Source organism: Mytilus californianus, unplaced genomic scaffold, assembly GCF_021869535.1.
Source record: "Mytilus californianus isolate M0D057914Y unplaced genomic scaffold, xbMytCali1.0.p SCAF_2, whole genome shotgun sequence".
In the NCBI taxonomy this organism is placed as follows: domain Eukaryota; kingdom Metazoa; phylum Mollusca; class Bivalvia; order Mytilida; family Mytilidae; genus Mytilus; species Mytilus californianus.
Window position 1 is genome coordinate 115,978,958 of NW_026262668.1, and position 17,142 is coordinate 115,996,099.

The following is a 17,142-nucleotide window of genomic DNA, read 5'->3' on the forward strand; positions in this document are numbered from 1 at the left end:
CAATCCCCACCTTCCTTTTGTGGTATTGAACCTTATGGTAAAATTTCACAGAGATCCATTCACTTAAACTAAAGTTAGAGTGCGAAAACTAATGCGTATTCGGACGACGACGCTGGACGACGACGACGACGCCGGACGACGACGACGACGACGCCAACGTCATACCAATATACGACCACAAAAATTTTTTTGCGGTCGTATAAAAACTGCATTTGACCCCTATGTTCTATTTTTAGCCATGGTGGCCATGTTTGTCAATGGATCAAAACTTCTGATACAATTTATAAACAAGATACCCTAAGAAACATTTAGTTAAAGTTTGAAGGTAATTGGCCCAGTAGTTTCAGAGGAGAAGATTTTTAAATGTTAGCAAACTTGATGAACAAATTGTGTAAAATTGTCTTTAAAGGGCAATAACTCCTTAAGGGGTCAATTGACAATTATGGTCATATTAACTTTTTTGTAGATCTTACTTTGCTGAACATTATTGCTGCTTACAAAACTGCAAAATTTTGTTAAAACTTCCAATTCGGTGGCAGCAACCCAACAATGGGTTGTTCGATTCATCTGAAAATTTCAGAGCTGATAGATCTTGACCAATTGAACAATTTTACCCCATGTCAGATTTGCTCTAAAAGCTTTAGTTTTTGAGATATAAGCCAAAAACTGCATTTGACCCCTATGTTCTATTTTTAGCCATGGCGGCCATGTTTGTCGATGGATCAAAACTTCCGATACAATTTATAAACTAGATACCCTAAGGAACATTTAGTTAAAGTTTGAAGGTATTTGGCCAAGTAGTTTCAGAGGAGAAGATTTTTTAAATAGTTTACGACGACAGACGATGACGACGACGGACGCCAAGTGATGGCATAAGCTTACATGGGGCCCTTTGGGCCCCGGTGAGCTAAAGACACTGAATAAGAATAAGGAGTACAAATCTTTTATTCACTATACAGATTATACATATTTGATTGTATTGACAATGAAATTATGTTTTATTGGACTGTTTTATGAATATATTCAAATATTGCAATATATAACAGGAAAAAGATGTTTCTTATTTTGAATTTCAAACAATAGATGGTTATATCTATGCTCCTAAAAATACCAACCATCCACTAAGATAAAAGTTTTGACACAAAAAGATATTTATGAACTATTAAAGACACATCAAGTTATAAACAATTTCAAGACTGTATTCAGATGTTTTAAATAAGTCATTATCATGTCTAAAATCACATACAAAACCAATCATTTTAAAAACAAATTTTTAATAAATATAAAAATACCCTTTTCAATTATTACTTGAATTAATGCATTCATAAGTTAAAAGTTTTTAAATTGCATATTTTCAGACTGTCAACAGAATTTGAATTCAGGATTAAAAGTATTATAAAGTATCTGATTAAAAAAGTAATGTAACCTTTTATCTTAATAAATAAAAATAACAAATACAAAAACAATTTGCCATTAAAAATATACAAGATGACCCTGAGTAAAAACAAATTAGAAAATCTGATGAAGAAAAAAAAAGTAAATCTCATGTAAGAAGATAAGGCAGGTTTAATACTGTTGCAAATTCTTCAAATCCCACAATTTATATTGCCAGTTCTTTATTCAGCTATTGACTCACAATTTAATATAAGACAACTTGCAGCTTGCTTCAAATGAATTTTTGTTTTAAATGTCTCCATCATAACATTTACTTCATCCCAATTTAATTTATCTCCAATCAAACTTCAGAGAAAATCTACATGAAGGTAATTAAGAATCCAAATGAAAATAACACTATATAAATGTTGTTCCTCCAAAGCACTTTTCTGGGCAATTCTCTCCGTCCTACTTCCAGAAAAATAAACACAACAAAGATACCCTCTTCATAAATTAGACAGATAATTCTACATAAAAAATAAAGTGGAAATAACAAAATGCATATAGATTTATAAAACTTAAAATTAGACTAGTTACTGAAAATATTATGGTAAAAGATACTACAATTTCTTTGTGTGGATTAAATACTTCATTTTCATGTTAGAAATTCCATGTCATCTTCATATAGAACATGTGAACTATGTACAATAAACATTAAGATGACAGGTATCAAATCAGCTGAACACTTTTTTCCATAGCATACAAGATGTTATCCCAACAAATCTTTATTCAATTATGATTAATTTATTCATGAATAACTTACAATGAATTGACAATGACACTTACATAATAGAAAAAATTATTTCATAGTAATCATATACACAGTGGTCAACCATAGTTTGGACAAAAGCTGCAAGGTACTGATAGTGATAATAAAATATAAAAGTTTATGTATAAAATACAGAATGTTACGAAACATTTAATGACTACTTTATCATTCATTTATATGATAGTATTTAGTGTTAAAATGACTATAAACATTACACAGGGGATTTTTAGTTCTCTGCTTTCTTCTGTAGTGTATCTAAGTAATATAAGTTAACAACATACTGATAGTATATATACACAACGAACATTAACACACAGAAATGAAATGATGCGTAATTACAACTTTAGAGTATCAGAAAAAGGTTCAAAGTTCATTCTAGGTTCAAAGTTCATTCAAATACTTCTTATCGTCTTGTTGCAGCCTTAATGTTCTGAAATATAAAAAAAAAACATTATTATTATGTTTACTACCATAGTAAGATTCTGAACTTCCACAACATGTAATTATTTAGATCTATCACTCATTATTATTTTGATTACTACCATAGTAAGATTCTGAACTTCCACAACATGTAATTATTTAGATCTATCACTCATTATTATTTTGATTACTACCATAGTAAGATTCTGAACTTCCACAACATGTAATTATTTAGATCTATCACTCATTATATTTTGATTACTACCATAGTAAGAATCTTAACTTCCACAACATGTAATTATTTAGATCTATCACTCATTATTATTTTGATTACTACCATAGTAAGATTCTGAACTTCCACAACATGCAACTATTTAGATCTAACACTCATTATTATTTTGATTACTACCATAGTAAGATTCTGAACTTCCACAACATGTAATTATTTAGATCTATCACTCATTATTATTTTGATTACTACCATAGTAAGATTCTGAACTTCCACAACATGTAACTATTTAGATCTATCACTCATTATTATTTTGATTACTACCATAGTAAGATTTTGAACTTCAATAACATGTAATTATTTAGATCTATCACTCATTATTTTAAAAGACCATGTTCTTCAGTTCATTGGAGCCTGCAGTAAAACACTGATGTTTATTACTTTTTGCAGTAAAAAAATGATTAAGAATTCTGATACTCACTTCAAGTTTGTTCCTTGATACTTAAATATTTTTATTAATGTATACTCATTCTTTAACAAGAATATTTTTTTTAAAACAAATTTAGGGTATATATGGTTGTATGAGAAACAGCTGCGCCAAGAGCGCATGATACACCCTTGTTATGTGTTTTGAAATTGTTGCAAGAAAAAAAAAGGGATATTTGAAGGCATTTAATCATAAAATAAAGTGATTCTGTACAAAAACATGCCTGAGGATACAGTTTTTTAAATTAAACAGTTTGGTATGTTCACCAATTCCAACATTTATGTAAAATCTCCACTAAATCAATCCAAGCAGACTCAACTTCAAGTTATGGTACAATATATGAAATGTACTAAAATCTGACAATTAAAGTCCCATAATTCTGGAGGGACAAAAAGGGAGCTTCCTTTCCACAATAATGTAAAGTTTGAAGGAAATCAATCCAGCAATTCTGGAGTTGGTGCACAATTTGTGAAAAATTGCCTTAAATGTAACAGTTAAAGTTCAGTAACTCTGGAACGACAAACTGGAAAATTAAAGAAATCTAAATATAGCTTCCTTTCATCAATTCCCACAATAATGTAAAGTTTGGAGGAAATCAATTAAGGAATAATGGAGAAAGTGCACTATTTATGAAAAGTTGTCTTATATCTAAGGGTCAAAGTTCAGTAAGTCTGGAATGACAAAGCCAATATAGAGCTGCGCCATGAGCGCATGATACGCCCGTTGCTTTTTCAATCGAATTAAGTTCACGAAGTCCTCAATGTCACATCAGAAATTTATAAAAAAAACTAAAGTGAGCTTATTATAATAGATATAAACCAGTCATCAAAGCATTTTTGAGTTATTGCCCCAAAACTGGAAACCCTCCCTTTTTTTATGAATAAAATCCCACAACTCGGAAACGTAAACTCTAAAATTTATGAAAATCGAAAGGGAGCTTTTGTCAATAGATATAAACAATTCGTTGAAGTTTCCTGAAAATAGGTTAAAGCGTTTTTTGAGTTATTGTCCAACATGTTGATGACAGACAGATAGACGGACATGGTATACCTAAATACATCCCGTAAACGGGTGTATAAAAATAAAGCTGGTCATGACGGAACAACACACATCTTCTTACGGTGTTACACCACATGCACAATATCATGACAATGTTCTAGCTCAGAAATGCCAAATCTAATCCCAAAAATCCTTCAGATAAAGAAATAAAATAGATGCAAAACTACATCATGAAAGTAAAATTCTATACAAGTTTCACAAAATTTTGCCCAGTGGTTAAGGAGCACTTACGAATACAAAAGTGGAACAGAAGGATGAATCAAGAGGAATAAACAGAAAGAAGAACAAACCAAAATAAACTGTTAACACAGAGATATGTCTCGCCTTTTTAGCTCACCTGGCCCGAAGGGCCAAGTGAGTTTTTCTCATCACTTGGCGTCCGTCATCCGGCGTCGGCGTTAACTTTTTACATTTTGAACTTCCTTCTAGAGAACCACTGAATGGAATGAAACCAAACATGGCATGAATGTTCCTTATGAGGTGCTGACCAAGTGTTGTTACTTTGTAGCGGATCCATCATCCAAGATGGCCGCCAGCGGGGGACTTAGTTTAACATAGGACCCTATGGGAAATACATACAAATGTCTTCTTTTAGAGAACCACTGAATGGAATGAAACCAAACATGGCATGAATGTTTCTTATGAAGTGCTGACCGAGTGTTGTTACTTACAAGCCGATCCATAATCCAAGATGGCCGCCAGCGGGGGACTTAGTTTAACATAGGACCCTATGGGAAATACATACAAATGTCTTCTTTTAGAGAACCACTGAATGGAATGAAACCAAACATGGCATGAATGTTCATTATGAGGTGCTGACCGAGTGTTGTTACTTTGAAGCCGATCCATAATCCAAGATGGCCACCAGCGGGGGACTTAGTTTAACATGGGACCCTATGGGAAATACATACAAATGTCTTCTTTTAGAGAACCACTGAATGGAATGAAACCAAACATGGCATGAATGTTCATTATGAGGTGCTGACCAAGTGTTGTTACTATGAATCTGATCCATAATCCAAGATGGCCGCCAGCAGGGGACTTAGTTTAACATTGGACCCTATGGGAAATACATACAAATGTCTTCTTTTAGAGAACCACTGAATGGAATGAAACCAAACATGGCATGCATGTTTCTTATGAGGTGCTGACCGAGTGTTGTTACTTTGAAACCGATCCATAATCCAAGATGGCTGCCTGCAGGGGACTTAGTTTAACATAGGACCCTATGGGAAATACATACAAATGTCTTCTTTTAGAGAACCACTGAATGGAATGAAACCAAACATGGCATGAATGTTTCTTATGAGGTGCTGACCGAGTGTTGTTACTTTGAAGCCGAACCCATAATCCAAGATGGCCGCCAGCGGGGGACTTAGTTTAACATGGGACCCTATGGGAAATACATACAAACGTATTCTTTTAGAGAACCACTGAATGGAATGAAACCAAACATGGTATGAATGTTTCTTATGAGGTGCTGACCGAGTGTTGTTTCTTTGAAGCCGATCCATAATCCAAGATGGCTGCCAGCGGGTGACTTAGTTTAACATGGGACCCTATGGGAAATACATACAAATGTCTTCTTTTAGAGAACCACTGAATGGAATGAAACCAAACATGGCATGAATGTTCCTTATGAGGTGCTGACCAAGTGTTGTTACTATGAAGCCGATCCATAATCTAAGATGGTCGCCAGCGGAGGACTTAGTTTAACATAGGACCCTATGAGAAATGCGTACAAATGTTTTCTTTTAGAGAACCATTGAATGAAATGAAACCAAACATGGCATGCATGTTCCTATTGAGGTGCTGACCAAGTGTTGTTACTTTGAAGCTGATCCTTCATCCATGATGGCTGCCTAAAGGGGACAATGTTTAACAAAGGACCCTATGAACAATACATACAAATGCTTCTTCTAGAGGTGCACTGAATGGAATGAAACCAAAACATGGCATAAATGTTTCTTATGAGGTGCTGATTAAGTGTTGCTACTTTGTTGCCGATTTACTGTTCAAGATGGCCACCAGGATTTTTTTATTAAATTTCAGGACCAATATTAAACCAAATTTGGCCTCACTCATTATTAGGGTATCTGTTATGATTTTAATCTATTTTTACATGATTTCCAAAACCAAAGTAGAATCAGGTGAGCGACACAGGCTCTTGAGAGCCTCTAGTTGTTATTTTGATAATGCAAATGTTGAAATTAAAATAGCAATACTTTAACATGTAAGTTATACAAATATTCAAAAAAAATATTCAAACAATGACTGAAGGTACAGGGCTAAACAATCTCCATGGAAATGAGATGTGCCAATAATAATACAACTGCATACAAAATACCATTGACTTATTATAAGTCGTTCTCTTTAAACAAACCTAAACACAAACATTAACATTAACTTGTAAACTATGTAAAAGTTTCAAAGTCAATAAACCATGATGAGGGGGTGGTGCTATATAATCTCCATGGAAATGAGAATTGCAAATGCCAATACATTTGCATACCAATTATCATTGACTTAACATTAGTGGTTCATCGATCTAATCATAAACTAATACATGTAAACTAAGCAAAAGTTTCAAAGTCACCATACCATGACTGAGGGGTAAGGACCAAATAGTCTCCAAGGAAATGAGAATTACTAATGCTTATACAACTGCATATCAATTATCATTGACCTACCACTAATGGTTCCTCTTTAACTGACCTAATCACAAACTAAAACATGTAAACTAAGCAAAAGTTTCAAAGTCAATAGACCATGACTGAGGGGGCGGGCCAAATAATCTCCATGGAAATGAGATGTGCCAATACTAATACACATATACAGACAACACATGGATTACTGAACAATTATTGACTTCAAATGAAGTGTATTAAATAATTTATAAACTCAAAATACTATATTTACAGAGACAATATTAAAGCAAATGCATATGATTTTATGTTTGTTTTTTCTGAACATAGTAAATATCCAATTTCATGTTGAATCATAGTACACAATCTTTAAATACAATTATTTCATAGTAATTAAAGATCCTCAAAATATATATTCCATAAAAATATATAAGTTCTAAATACAAACAGTTGATATAAAAATTTATTTCAAATACTTGAAAATCCACTTGTTTTAGAGGACAATAAATAACTATTTTCATCACTGGAACTATAAACTTGGTAAATGAAATCATATTGAATGAATACAATTTGTAACAGAACTATCAATTACAATGAAAAAATAAAACATAGCTAATACTTACACAACTAACTTATCTGATCTGCTAATTAACAATACCAAACAAATATTGTAGCTTTTTTTCTTAAGAATTTGTTTTTTAGCACAATGTTAGAGGGATATTTTGCAATAAAGTTTTACAAGTCCTCCTTATGTTTGTATAATTCTACTCTAAACAAATTTTCAGCTGACAAAATGCTATTGCTACACAAACTTAGTTTATAACCTGAGTTAGTTTTGATTGATTCTTGCTTGCTTCACCTCCTGTGGCTGATTTGACCATTCCTTTAACAGTAACTTTAAGGTAGTTCCTGATATTTTTACACCTTTGGATTTATCAACTTTTGTATTTGAGTATACCTGATGATTGATATGAATATCCACACATAGAAATTAACACTGACCTATTTTATCAAAACTGAACCTATGTATATCATATTTACAGAGATTTTGTGATAAAATTTCACGATATGGCTGATGGGTCTACCCTCATCATTTAGAAACCAAAAGAATAACTGAAACACATTAACAGATTAAAAGACATGAATATGATAACATGCTAAAGATATTTTTAGCTGGGGTTCTTAACTCTTGATTTCTGGACTAACCTTTGAAATATTAATTCCTGTCAAACTTTCTACAACATGAGGAATCTTCTCCATAATATCCAAAACTTCTCCAGCAACCTTGGAAGCTCCCACTGGTCCTTTACCACTGGAAACCATGGTGATCTTCTTACAGTTAGTCAATGGGGCTGAAATCTCGGCAGCAATCTATAATATAAATGTAGATAGTTTTCACTTCATACAAAATATTGCAGTTTATTCAAATATACACTTTTAAACTTGTTTTGGCTCATGGTTCAAATCATTTCTTACAATTTCAGAATTCTTTCATTCAAAGAAGATCAAATCTAGATTAAAGCAAACAGCTGACCAGATTTGACTAAGCAGTAAAAATGTGCATAAAGTTCTTACCTATTTTGACTGGAATCACCAAATGCTTCTAAAGATGGCAGTTATTTGAGATATGTCCACCCATGATAATGTTTTCATAAAATTCAATCTTAAATATCCATTTTTACATAATCAGATAAGAGATAATTAAAATATCATCCATCATCAACTGTAAATAAATGTACTGATTTTTATCCACTAATAATGAAAATAAAGGTAAACCTTTGGTAGTGTTTCTAGAATCATGTCAACCATGGCAGCATCTTGGTAATCTTTCCAGGCATCAGCTTTCTTGGCCATCTGTTCAGCTTCAGCTTTAGCCTTGGCTTCAATGGAGTAGGCTTCTGCATCACCCCTCAACTACAATCAAATTACTTCTAATAAGAATATCATTTGATGTATTGTTAGATCAATGTACAAAAATGTACGGTAAAGTCCAATAATTTTAGTTATGGATACCACATTTGAGTCAGATTTGCTTCATTAGCTTCTATAAACATGTGTGTCCAAGTTTTAAATGACAGTTTAGAAATAATTTAACAATTAACTTTCTAAAATTAATTTATTTTAACTGTATCAAATTTAGTTTTACCAGGCTTTGGTTCACTGTCGTTTGTAACTATATTAAAGGTACTTAAACTTGAAAGTAAGATTATGTCTGTACTAAAGGAAAATTATACCTTAACTGACTCTGCTTCAGCTTCAGCTTCAAGAACAATTCTCTTTCTATAAAATAAAAAGTTCACCATGTCATAAGTATATCTTTTTTTTATATTTTCCTAAATAAACGACCCAAGGAAACATACTGATGCTGATTTCATATTCAAATTGAAGTCATTTCAGACAATAGTGGTATAAATAAATTTTTTCAGTAGTTTTTAAAAGAAGACTTGTATGATAAAGGCTTGTTGTCATGAGAAAGACAAAAAAAGTGTTTTATTGTAATTTGCTTGACATCCAGTGGCAAATATATCTGATTATGAGAACAGATTGATTTTCTTTGTAGTTCTTATGCTGACTTTCAAACTGCCTATAAACTTCAATCAAAGTGTTTGTGAGCACTGAAGGGCAGATTGCTTTCATTTTGCAATGTGAACTTAAAATTAAACATTGAATTGCAATGGAGCATATTTAGGCAATATTTTAAATTTAAGTTATCTTCCTTTTTCCATAATTGTAGTCAACTTGAACCTTTTATAGAACAGATAGATTCATTCACCATGCAAGATTGATGTAATCTTCAATAAAATAGTATCAGTACCTAATCTAGGATTTTTGAGAGGGAGACGTGACTTCTCCTCCCATGAGAGAGTTGGGTGAAGTGGTCAATTTCTTGGAGAAGTGAAATTCCATTACCGTTTCGTTTGCATAGTGTTTTCGTGCACATCATTAAGGGAAACATGTTTTATTTGTGCAATAAAAAATTTACTTGCAGTGTTTTATATGATAATGATATTGTATAAAATGTAGGAATTGAAAATTCTTAATAAAAAGGTTTAGACAATGTAGTTGTTATTTATTCATTCAACCTTTTGTGCTGTCAACTTGAAATTTATTTTGTTGCTTGCCTAGTAATATTATCATGCATTAATCCCATGTGCATCTGCTTCAATTTTTTTAAGTCCAGAAAAATATGACTCCCAGTTTATGTGATGACTTTTTAATGACTGGGCAATTTAATGTTTATCTTTTGTAAAATATTGACTGTCCAGGACATCATGTCAGCTGTAAGTTAAGAATCTTGTGAAAGATTGTAAGCCTATATATAAATAAAAATATTTATCAATCACATTTTAATAAATCGATAAAGAGCTATTTTTTATCATTTTGTTACAAAAAATATCTCCCTCATTAACAAATTGGTCGTGAAAAACCCACTGCTGATCACAAGCTGGCCATGTGTTGTATGTTACTCTTTGCAACCAACTTATCCATTAGCTGTCTTTCTACCTTTTATATTTCAATTTTTAATAAAAAAAATATAAAAAATCTGCCGTTCATTGCCATCCTTAAACTACCAAATAGTAAAATTGATCGTCTCACAAATCAGCTGAGTGATTACGCAACATCCTCAGATGAAAATCATCGTAAAGTGATAACTCAAACAGACGCTTGGTTTCTTATTTCAATAGTTTTGAATGTTAAATCCATGGATGTTCAAAGTCACCGTTGTATTTATTTCATTTAAACGTCGACAGTATTAGTCCTGGGTCGTTTCGAAAAATTTCAATTTTCTTTGTCGGTCGCCATTTTTGTTTGGTTTTGTTTACCTGTGAGACTTGTAAAATTCAAGTTGTCTCCCTTTTACCTATTTTGATAGCGATTTGACTTCGACATGAAGTCAGTCGGACGGCGAGTTTTAGCGATTTTCAAAACTCCTTGGCAACTTAAATCGTCATTTCGCCGGCAAGATTATGGCCTGAGTATTCTTGATAGGTATGGTTATACACATTCACATTTATTTTGTAACTTAAATATAAGAGCATCAAATTATTTATCAAATACTTGTATGGGCATGAATGTGATCTAAAGAATATTCACCTCACTGCACCATGTTATATGAAACCTAAAAGGTCAAAATGAGGCTTGGAAGATATAGTTATCAAGCCACTTACATAAAGGTTTTGAATAATTTTCATGTTATAAACTTTTAAACACCTTTACATCATGCACATTAATAGAACAATCTTTTCATCATTTTAACACTTTACCCCTTACCTATTAGCCTCAGCAATTTTTTCAAGTCTAAATTTCTCTGCTTCAGCTGGTTTGCGGATTTGAGCGTCAAGTTCACGTTCTCGTCTGGTGATTTCCTGCTCTTGTAACTGAATCTGTTGTGACCTTTCAATGACCTTGATTTGCATCTGTTCTTCTTTGATGGCCTGTTTAGTTTTGGCAGCCTTTGATAATAAACAGAAATTACAATAATTTGTTTGAAATAACAAAATCCTTGTTAACACTTTCGGCAGTTTTTAGTAATTTTCCATCGATTTTCTTCATAGGACTGTACAAAGGAGTTATTATGCAATGTTTCATAGACTTTCAAGGATATAATTGTTCCAGATTATATGAGTGTATACTCATTTGGTTGTTAATGAGTGGGACCATACGAGTATTCAGACCATATAGGTATTTTTTCGAGTAAATTCTAACTTCCTTCACAGAAATATATAACTTGTTCTCCGAACCACAATTGGCCCAAGTTTACTAACTGAAATCCTTTATCGTTGACAAATTGTTTGAATTTTTGGTGCATCTGCTATTTTTCCTTTGCTAGAGTGACTTTAAAGTGCCTTTATCCAGTGGAATTTTTGGTGTATCTGTTATTTATCCTTTGTTAGAGTGACTTTAAAGTGCCTTTATCCTGTGGAATTTTGGTGTTTCTGTTATTTTTCCTTTGCTAGAGTGACTTTAAAGTGCCTTTATCCTGTGGAATTTTGGTGTATCTGTTATTTATCCTTTGCTAGAGTGACTTTAAAGTGCCTTTATCCAGTGGAATTTTGGTGTTTCTGTTATTTATCCTTTGCTAGAGTGACTTTAAAGTGCCTTTATCCTGTGGAATTTTGGTGTTTCTGTTATTTTTCCTTTGCTAGAGTGACTTTAAAGTGCCTTTATCCTGTGGAATTTTTGGTGTATGTTATTTTTCCTTTGTTAAAGTGACTTTAACGTGCCTTCATCCTGTGGAATTTTGGTGTATCTGTTATTTTTCCTTTGCTAGAGTGACTTTAAAGTGCCTTTATCCTGTGGAATTTTGGTGTTTCTGTTATTTTTCCTTTGCTAGAGTGACTTTAAAGTGCCTTTATCCTGTGGAATTTTTGGTGTATGTTATTTTTACTTTGTTAAAGTGACTTTAAAGTGCCTTTATCCTGTGGAATTTTGGTGTATCTGTTATTTTTCCTTTGCTAGAGTGACTTTAAAGTGCCTTTATCCTGTGGAATTTTTTGTGTATGTTATTTTTCTTTTGCTAGACTGACTTTAAAGTGCCTTTATCCTGTGGAATTTTTGGTGTATGTTATTTTTCTTTTGCTAGACTGACTTTAAAGTGCCTTTATCCTGTGGAATTTTTGGTGTATGTTATTTTTCCTTTGCTAGAGTGACTTTCAAGTGCCTTTATCCTGTGGAATTTTTGGTGTATGTTATTTTTCCTTTGCTAAAGTGACTTTAAAGTGCCTTTATCCTGTGGAATTTTTGGTGTATGTTATTTTTCCTTTGCTAAAGTGACTTTAAAGTGCCTTTATCCTGTGGAATTTTTGGTGTATGTTATTTTTCCTTTGCTAAAGTGACTTTAAAGTGCCTTTATCCTGTGGAATTTTTGGTATATGTTATTTTTCCTTTGCTAGAGTGACTTTAAAGTGCCTTTATCCTGTGGAATTTTGGTGTTTCTGTTATTTTTCCTTTGCTAAAGTGACTTTAAAGTGCCTTTATCCTGTGGAATTTTTGGTGTATGTTATTTATCCTTTGTTAGAGTGACTTTAAAGTGCCTTTATCCTGTGGAATTTTGGTTTTTCTGTTATTTTTCCTTTGCTAGAGTGACTTTAAAGTGCCTTTATCCTGTGGAATTTTTGTGTTTCTGTTATTTTTCTTTTGCTAGAGTGACTTTAAAGTGCCTTTATCCTGTGGAATTTTTGTGTTTCTGTTATTTTTCCTTTGCTAGAGTGACTTTAAAGTGCCTTTATCCTGTGGAATTTTTGTGTTTCTGTTATTTATCCTTTGCTAGAGTGACTTTAAAGTGCCTTTATCCTGTGGAATTTTGGTGTTTTGTTATTTTTCTTTTGCTAGAGTGACTTTAAAGTGCCTTTATCCTGTGGAATTTTGGGTGTTTCTGTTATTTTTCCTTTGCTAGAGTGACTTTAAAGTGCCTTTATCCTGTGGAATTTTTGGTGTATGTTATTTTTCCTTTGTTAAAGTGACTTTAAAGTGCCTTTATCCTGTGGAATTTTGGTGTATCTGTTATTTTTCCTTTGCTAGAGTGACTTTAAAGTGCCTTTATCCTGTGGAATTTTGGTGTTTCTGTTATTTTTCCTTTGCTAGAGTGACTTTAAAGTGCCTTTATCCTGTGGAATTTTTGGTGTATGTTATTTTTACTTTGTTAAAGTGACTTTAAAGTGCCTTTATCCTGTGGAATTTTGGTGTATCTGTTATTTTTCCTTTGCTAGAGTGACTTTAAAGTGCCTTTATCCTGTAGAATTTTTTGTGTATGTTATTTTTCTTTTGCTAGACTGACTTTAAAGTGCCTTTATCCTGTGGAATTTTGGTGTATCTGTTATTTTTCCTTTGCTAGAGTGACTTTAAAGTGCCTTTATCCTGTGGAATTTTTTGTGTATGTTATTTTTCTTTTGCTAGACTGACTTTAAAGTGCCTTTATCCTGTGGAATTTTTGGTGTATGTTATTTTTCTTTTGCTAGACTGACTTTAAAGTGCCTTTATCCTGTGGAATTTTTGGTGTATGTTATTTTTCCTTTGCTAGAGTGACTTTCAAGTGCCTTTATCCTGTGGAATTTTTGGTGTATGTTATTTTTCCTTTGCTAAAGTGACTTTAAAGTGCCTTTATCCTGTGGAATTTTTGGTGTATGTTATTTTTCCTTTGCTAAAGTGACTTTAAAGTGCCTTTATCCTGTGGAATTTTTGGTGTATGTTATTTTTCCTTTGCTAAAGTGACTTTAAAGTGCCTTTATCCTGTGGAATTTTTGGTATATGTTATTTTTCCTTTGCTAGAGTGACTTTAAAGTGCCTTTATCCTGTGGAATTTTGGTGTTTCTGTTATTTTTCCTTTGCTAAAGTGACTTTAAAGTGCCTTTATCCTGTGGAATTTTTGGTGTATGTTATTTATCCTTTGTTAGAGTGACTTTAAAGTGCCTTTATCCTGTGGAATTTTGGTTTTTCTGTTATTTTTCCTTTGCTAGAGTGACTTTAAAGTGCCTTTATCCTGTGGAATTTTTGTGTTTCTGTTATTTTTCCTTTGCTAGAGTGACTTTAAAGTGCCTTTATCCTGTGGAATTTTTGTGTTTCTGTTATTTTTCCTTTGCTAGAGTGACTTTAAAGTGCCTTTATCCTGTGGAATTTTTGTGTTTCTGTTATTTATCCTTTGCTAGAGTGACTTTAAAGTGCCTTTATCCTGTGGAATTTTGGTGTTTTGTTATTTTTCTTTTGCTAGAGTGACTTTAAAGTGCCTTTATCCTGTGGAATTTTGGGTGTTTCTGTTATTTTTCCTTTGCTAGAGTGACTTTAAAGTGCCTTTATCCTGTGGAATTTTTGGTGTATGTTATTTTTCCTTTGTTAAAGTGACTTTAAAGTGCCTTTATCCTGTGGAATTTTGGTGTATCTGTTATTTTTCCTTTGCTAGAGTGACTTTAAAGTGCCTTTATCCTGTGGAATTTTGGTGTTTCTGTTATTTTTCCTTTGCTAGAGTGACTTTAAAGTGCCTTTATCCTGTGGAATTTTTGGTGTATGTTATTTTTACTTTGTTAAAGTGACTTTAAAGTGCCTTTATCCTGTGGAATTTTGGTGTATCTGTTATTTTTCCTTTGCTAGAGTGACTTTAAAGTGCCTTTATCCTGTGGAATTTTTTGTGTATGTTATTTTTCTTTTGCTAGACTGACTTTAAAGTGCCTTTATCCTGTGGAATTTTTGGTGTATGTTATTTTTCTTTTGCTAGACTGACTTTAAAGTGCCTTTATCCTGTGGAATTTTTGGTGTATGTTATTTTTCCTTTGCTAGAGTGACTTTAAAGTGCCTTTATCCTGTGGAATTTTTGGTGTATGTTATTTTTCCTTTGCTAAAGTGACTTTAAAGTGCCTTTATCCTGTGGAATTTTTGGTATATGTTATTTTTCCTTTGCTAGAGTGACTTTAAAGTGCCTTTATCCTGTGGAATTTTGGTGTTTCTGTTATTTTTCCTTTGCTAAAGTGACTTTAAAGTGCCTTTATCCTGTGGAATTTTTGGTGTATGTTATTTATCCTTTGTTAGAGTGACTTTAAAGTGCCTTTATCCTGTGGAATTTTTGGTGTATCTGTTATTTATCCTTTGTTAGAGTGACTTTAAAGTGCCTTTATCCTGTGGAATTTTGGTGTATCTGTTATTTTTCCTTTGCTAGAGTGACTTTAAAGTGCCTTTATCCTGTGGAATTTTTTGTGTATGTTATTTTTCTTTTGCTAGACTGACTTTAAAGTGCCTTTATCCTGTGGAATTTTTGGTGTATGTTATTTTTCTTTTGCTAGACTGACTTTAAAGTGCCTTTATCCTGTGGAATTTTTGGTGTATGTTATTTTTCCTTTGCTAGAGTGACTTTAAAGTGCCTTTATCCTGTGGAATTTTTGGTGTATGTTATTTTTCCTTTGCTAAAGTGACTTTAAAGTGCCTTTATCCTGTGGAATTTTTGGTATATGTTATTTTTCCTTTGCTAGAGTGACTTTAAAGTGCCTTTATCCTGTGGAATTTTGGTGTTTCTGTTATTTTTCCTTTGCTAAAGTGACTTTAAAGTGCCTTTATCCTGTGGAATTTTTGGTGTATGTTATTTATCCTTTGTTAGAGTGACTTTAAAGTGCCTTTATCCTGTGGAATTTTTGGTGTATCTGTTATTTATCCTTTGTTAGAGTGACTTTAAAGTGCCTTTATCCTGTGGAATTTTGGTTTTTCTGTTATTTTTCCTTTGCTAGAGTGACTTTAAAGTGCCTTTATCCTGTGGAATTTTTGTGTTTCTGTTATTTTTCCTTTGCTAGAGTGACTTTAAAGTGCCTTTATCCTGTGGAATTTTTGTGTTTCTGTTATTTTTCCTTTGCTAGAGTGACTTTAAAGTGCCTTTATCCTGTGGAATTTTGGTGTTTCTGTTATTTATCCTTTGCTAGAGTGACTTTAAAGTGCCTTTATCCTGTGGAATTTTGGTGTTTTGTTATTTTTCTTTTGCTAGAGTGACTTTAAAGTGCCTTTATCCTGTGGAATTTTGGGTGTTTCTGTTATTTTTCCTTTGCTAGAGTGACTTTAAAGTGCCTTTATCCTGTGGAATTTTTGGTGTATGTTATTTTTCCTTTGTTAAAGTGACTTTAAAGTGCCTTTATCCTGTGGAATTTTGGTGTATCTGTTATTTTTCCTTTGCTAGAGTGACTTTAAAGTGCCTTTATCCTGTGGAATTTTTTGTGTATGTTATTTTTCTTTTGCTAGACTGACTTTAAAGTGCCTTTATCCTGTGGAATTTTTGGTGTATGTTATTTTTCCTTTGCTAGAGTGACTTTAAAGTGCCTTTATCCTGTGGAATTTTAGGTGTATGTTATTTTTCCTTTGCTAAAGTGACTTTAAAGTGCCTTTATCCTGTGGAATTTTTGGTGTATGTTATTTTTCCTTTGCTAAAGTGACTTTAAAGTGCCTTTATCCTGTGGAATTTTTGGTGTATGTTATTTTTCCTTTGCTAAAGTGACTTTAAAGTGCCTTTATCTTGTGGAATTTTTGGTGAATGTTATTTTTCCTTTGCTAAAGTGACTTTAAAGTGCCTTTATCCTGTGGAATTTTGGTTTTTCTGTTATTTTTCTTTTGCTAGAGTGACTTTAAAGTG

General features: G+C 32.6%; 1 protein-coding gene across 4 annotated transcripts in view; it reads right to left on the bottom strand.

Moving 5' to 3' along the window:
• Nucleotides 1-927: 927 nt before the first annotated feature.
• Nucleotides 928-17,142, bottom strand: part of LOC127730827 (flotillin-1-like) — a 55,041-nt gene continuing 38,826 nt past the window's right edge. For all 4 annotated transcript variants that reach the window (XM_052239431.1, XM_052239428.1, XM_052239427.1 and 1 more), the window contains exons 8-12: nt 11,316-11,497; nt 9,278-9,323; nt 8,820-8,957; nt 8,250-8,414; nt 928-2,633 (exon numbers count right to left, since the gene is read on the bottom strand). In XM_052239431.1, the coding sequence (XP_052095391.1) occupies nt 2,607-2,633; nt 8,250-8,414; nt 8,820-8,957; nt 9,278-9,323; nt 11,316-11,497 (558 nt within the window). In that variant the 3' untranslated portion in view covers nt 928-2,606. The remainder of the gene's footprint in view (nt 2,634-8,249; nt 8,415-8,819; nt 8,958-9,277; nt 9,324-11,315; nt 11,498-17,142) is intronic.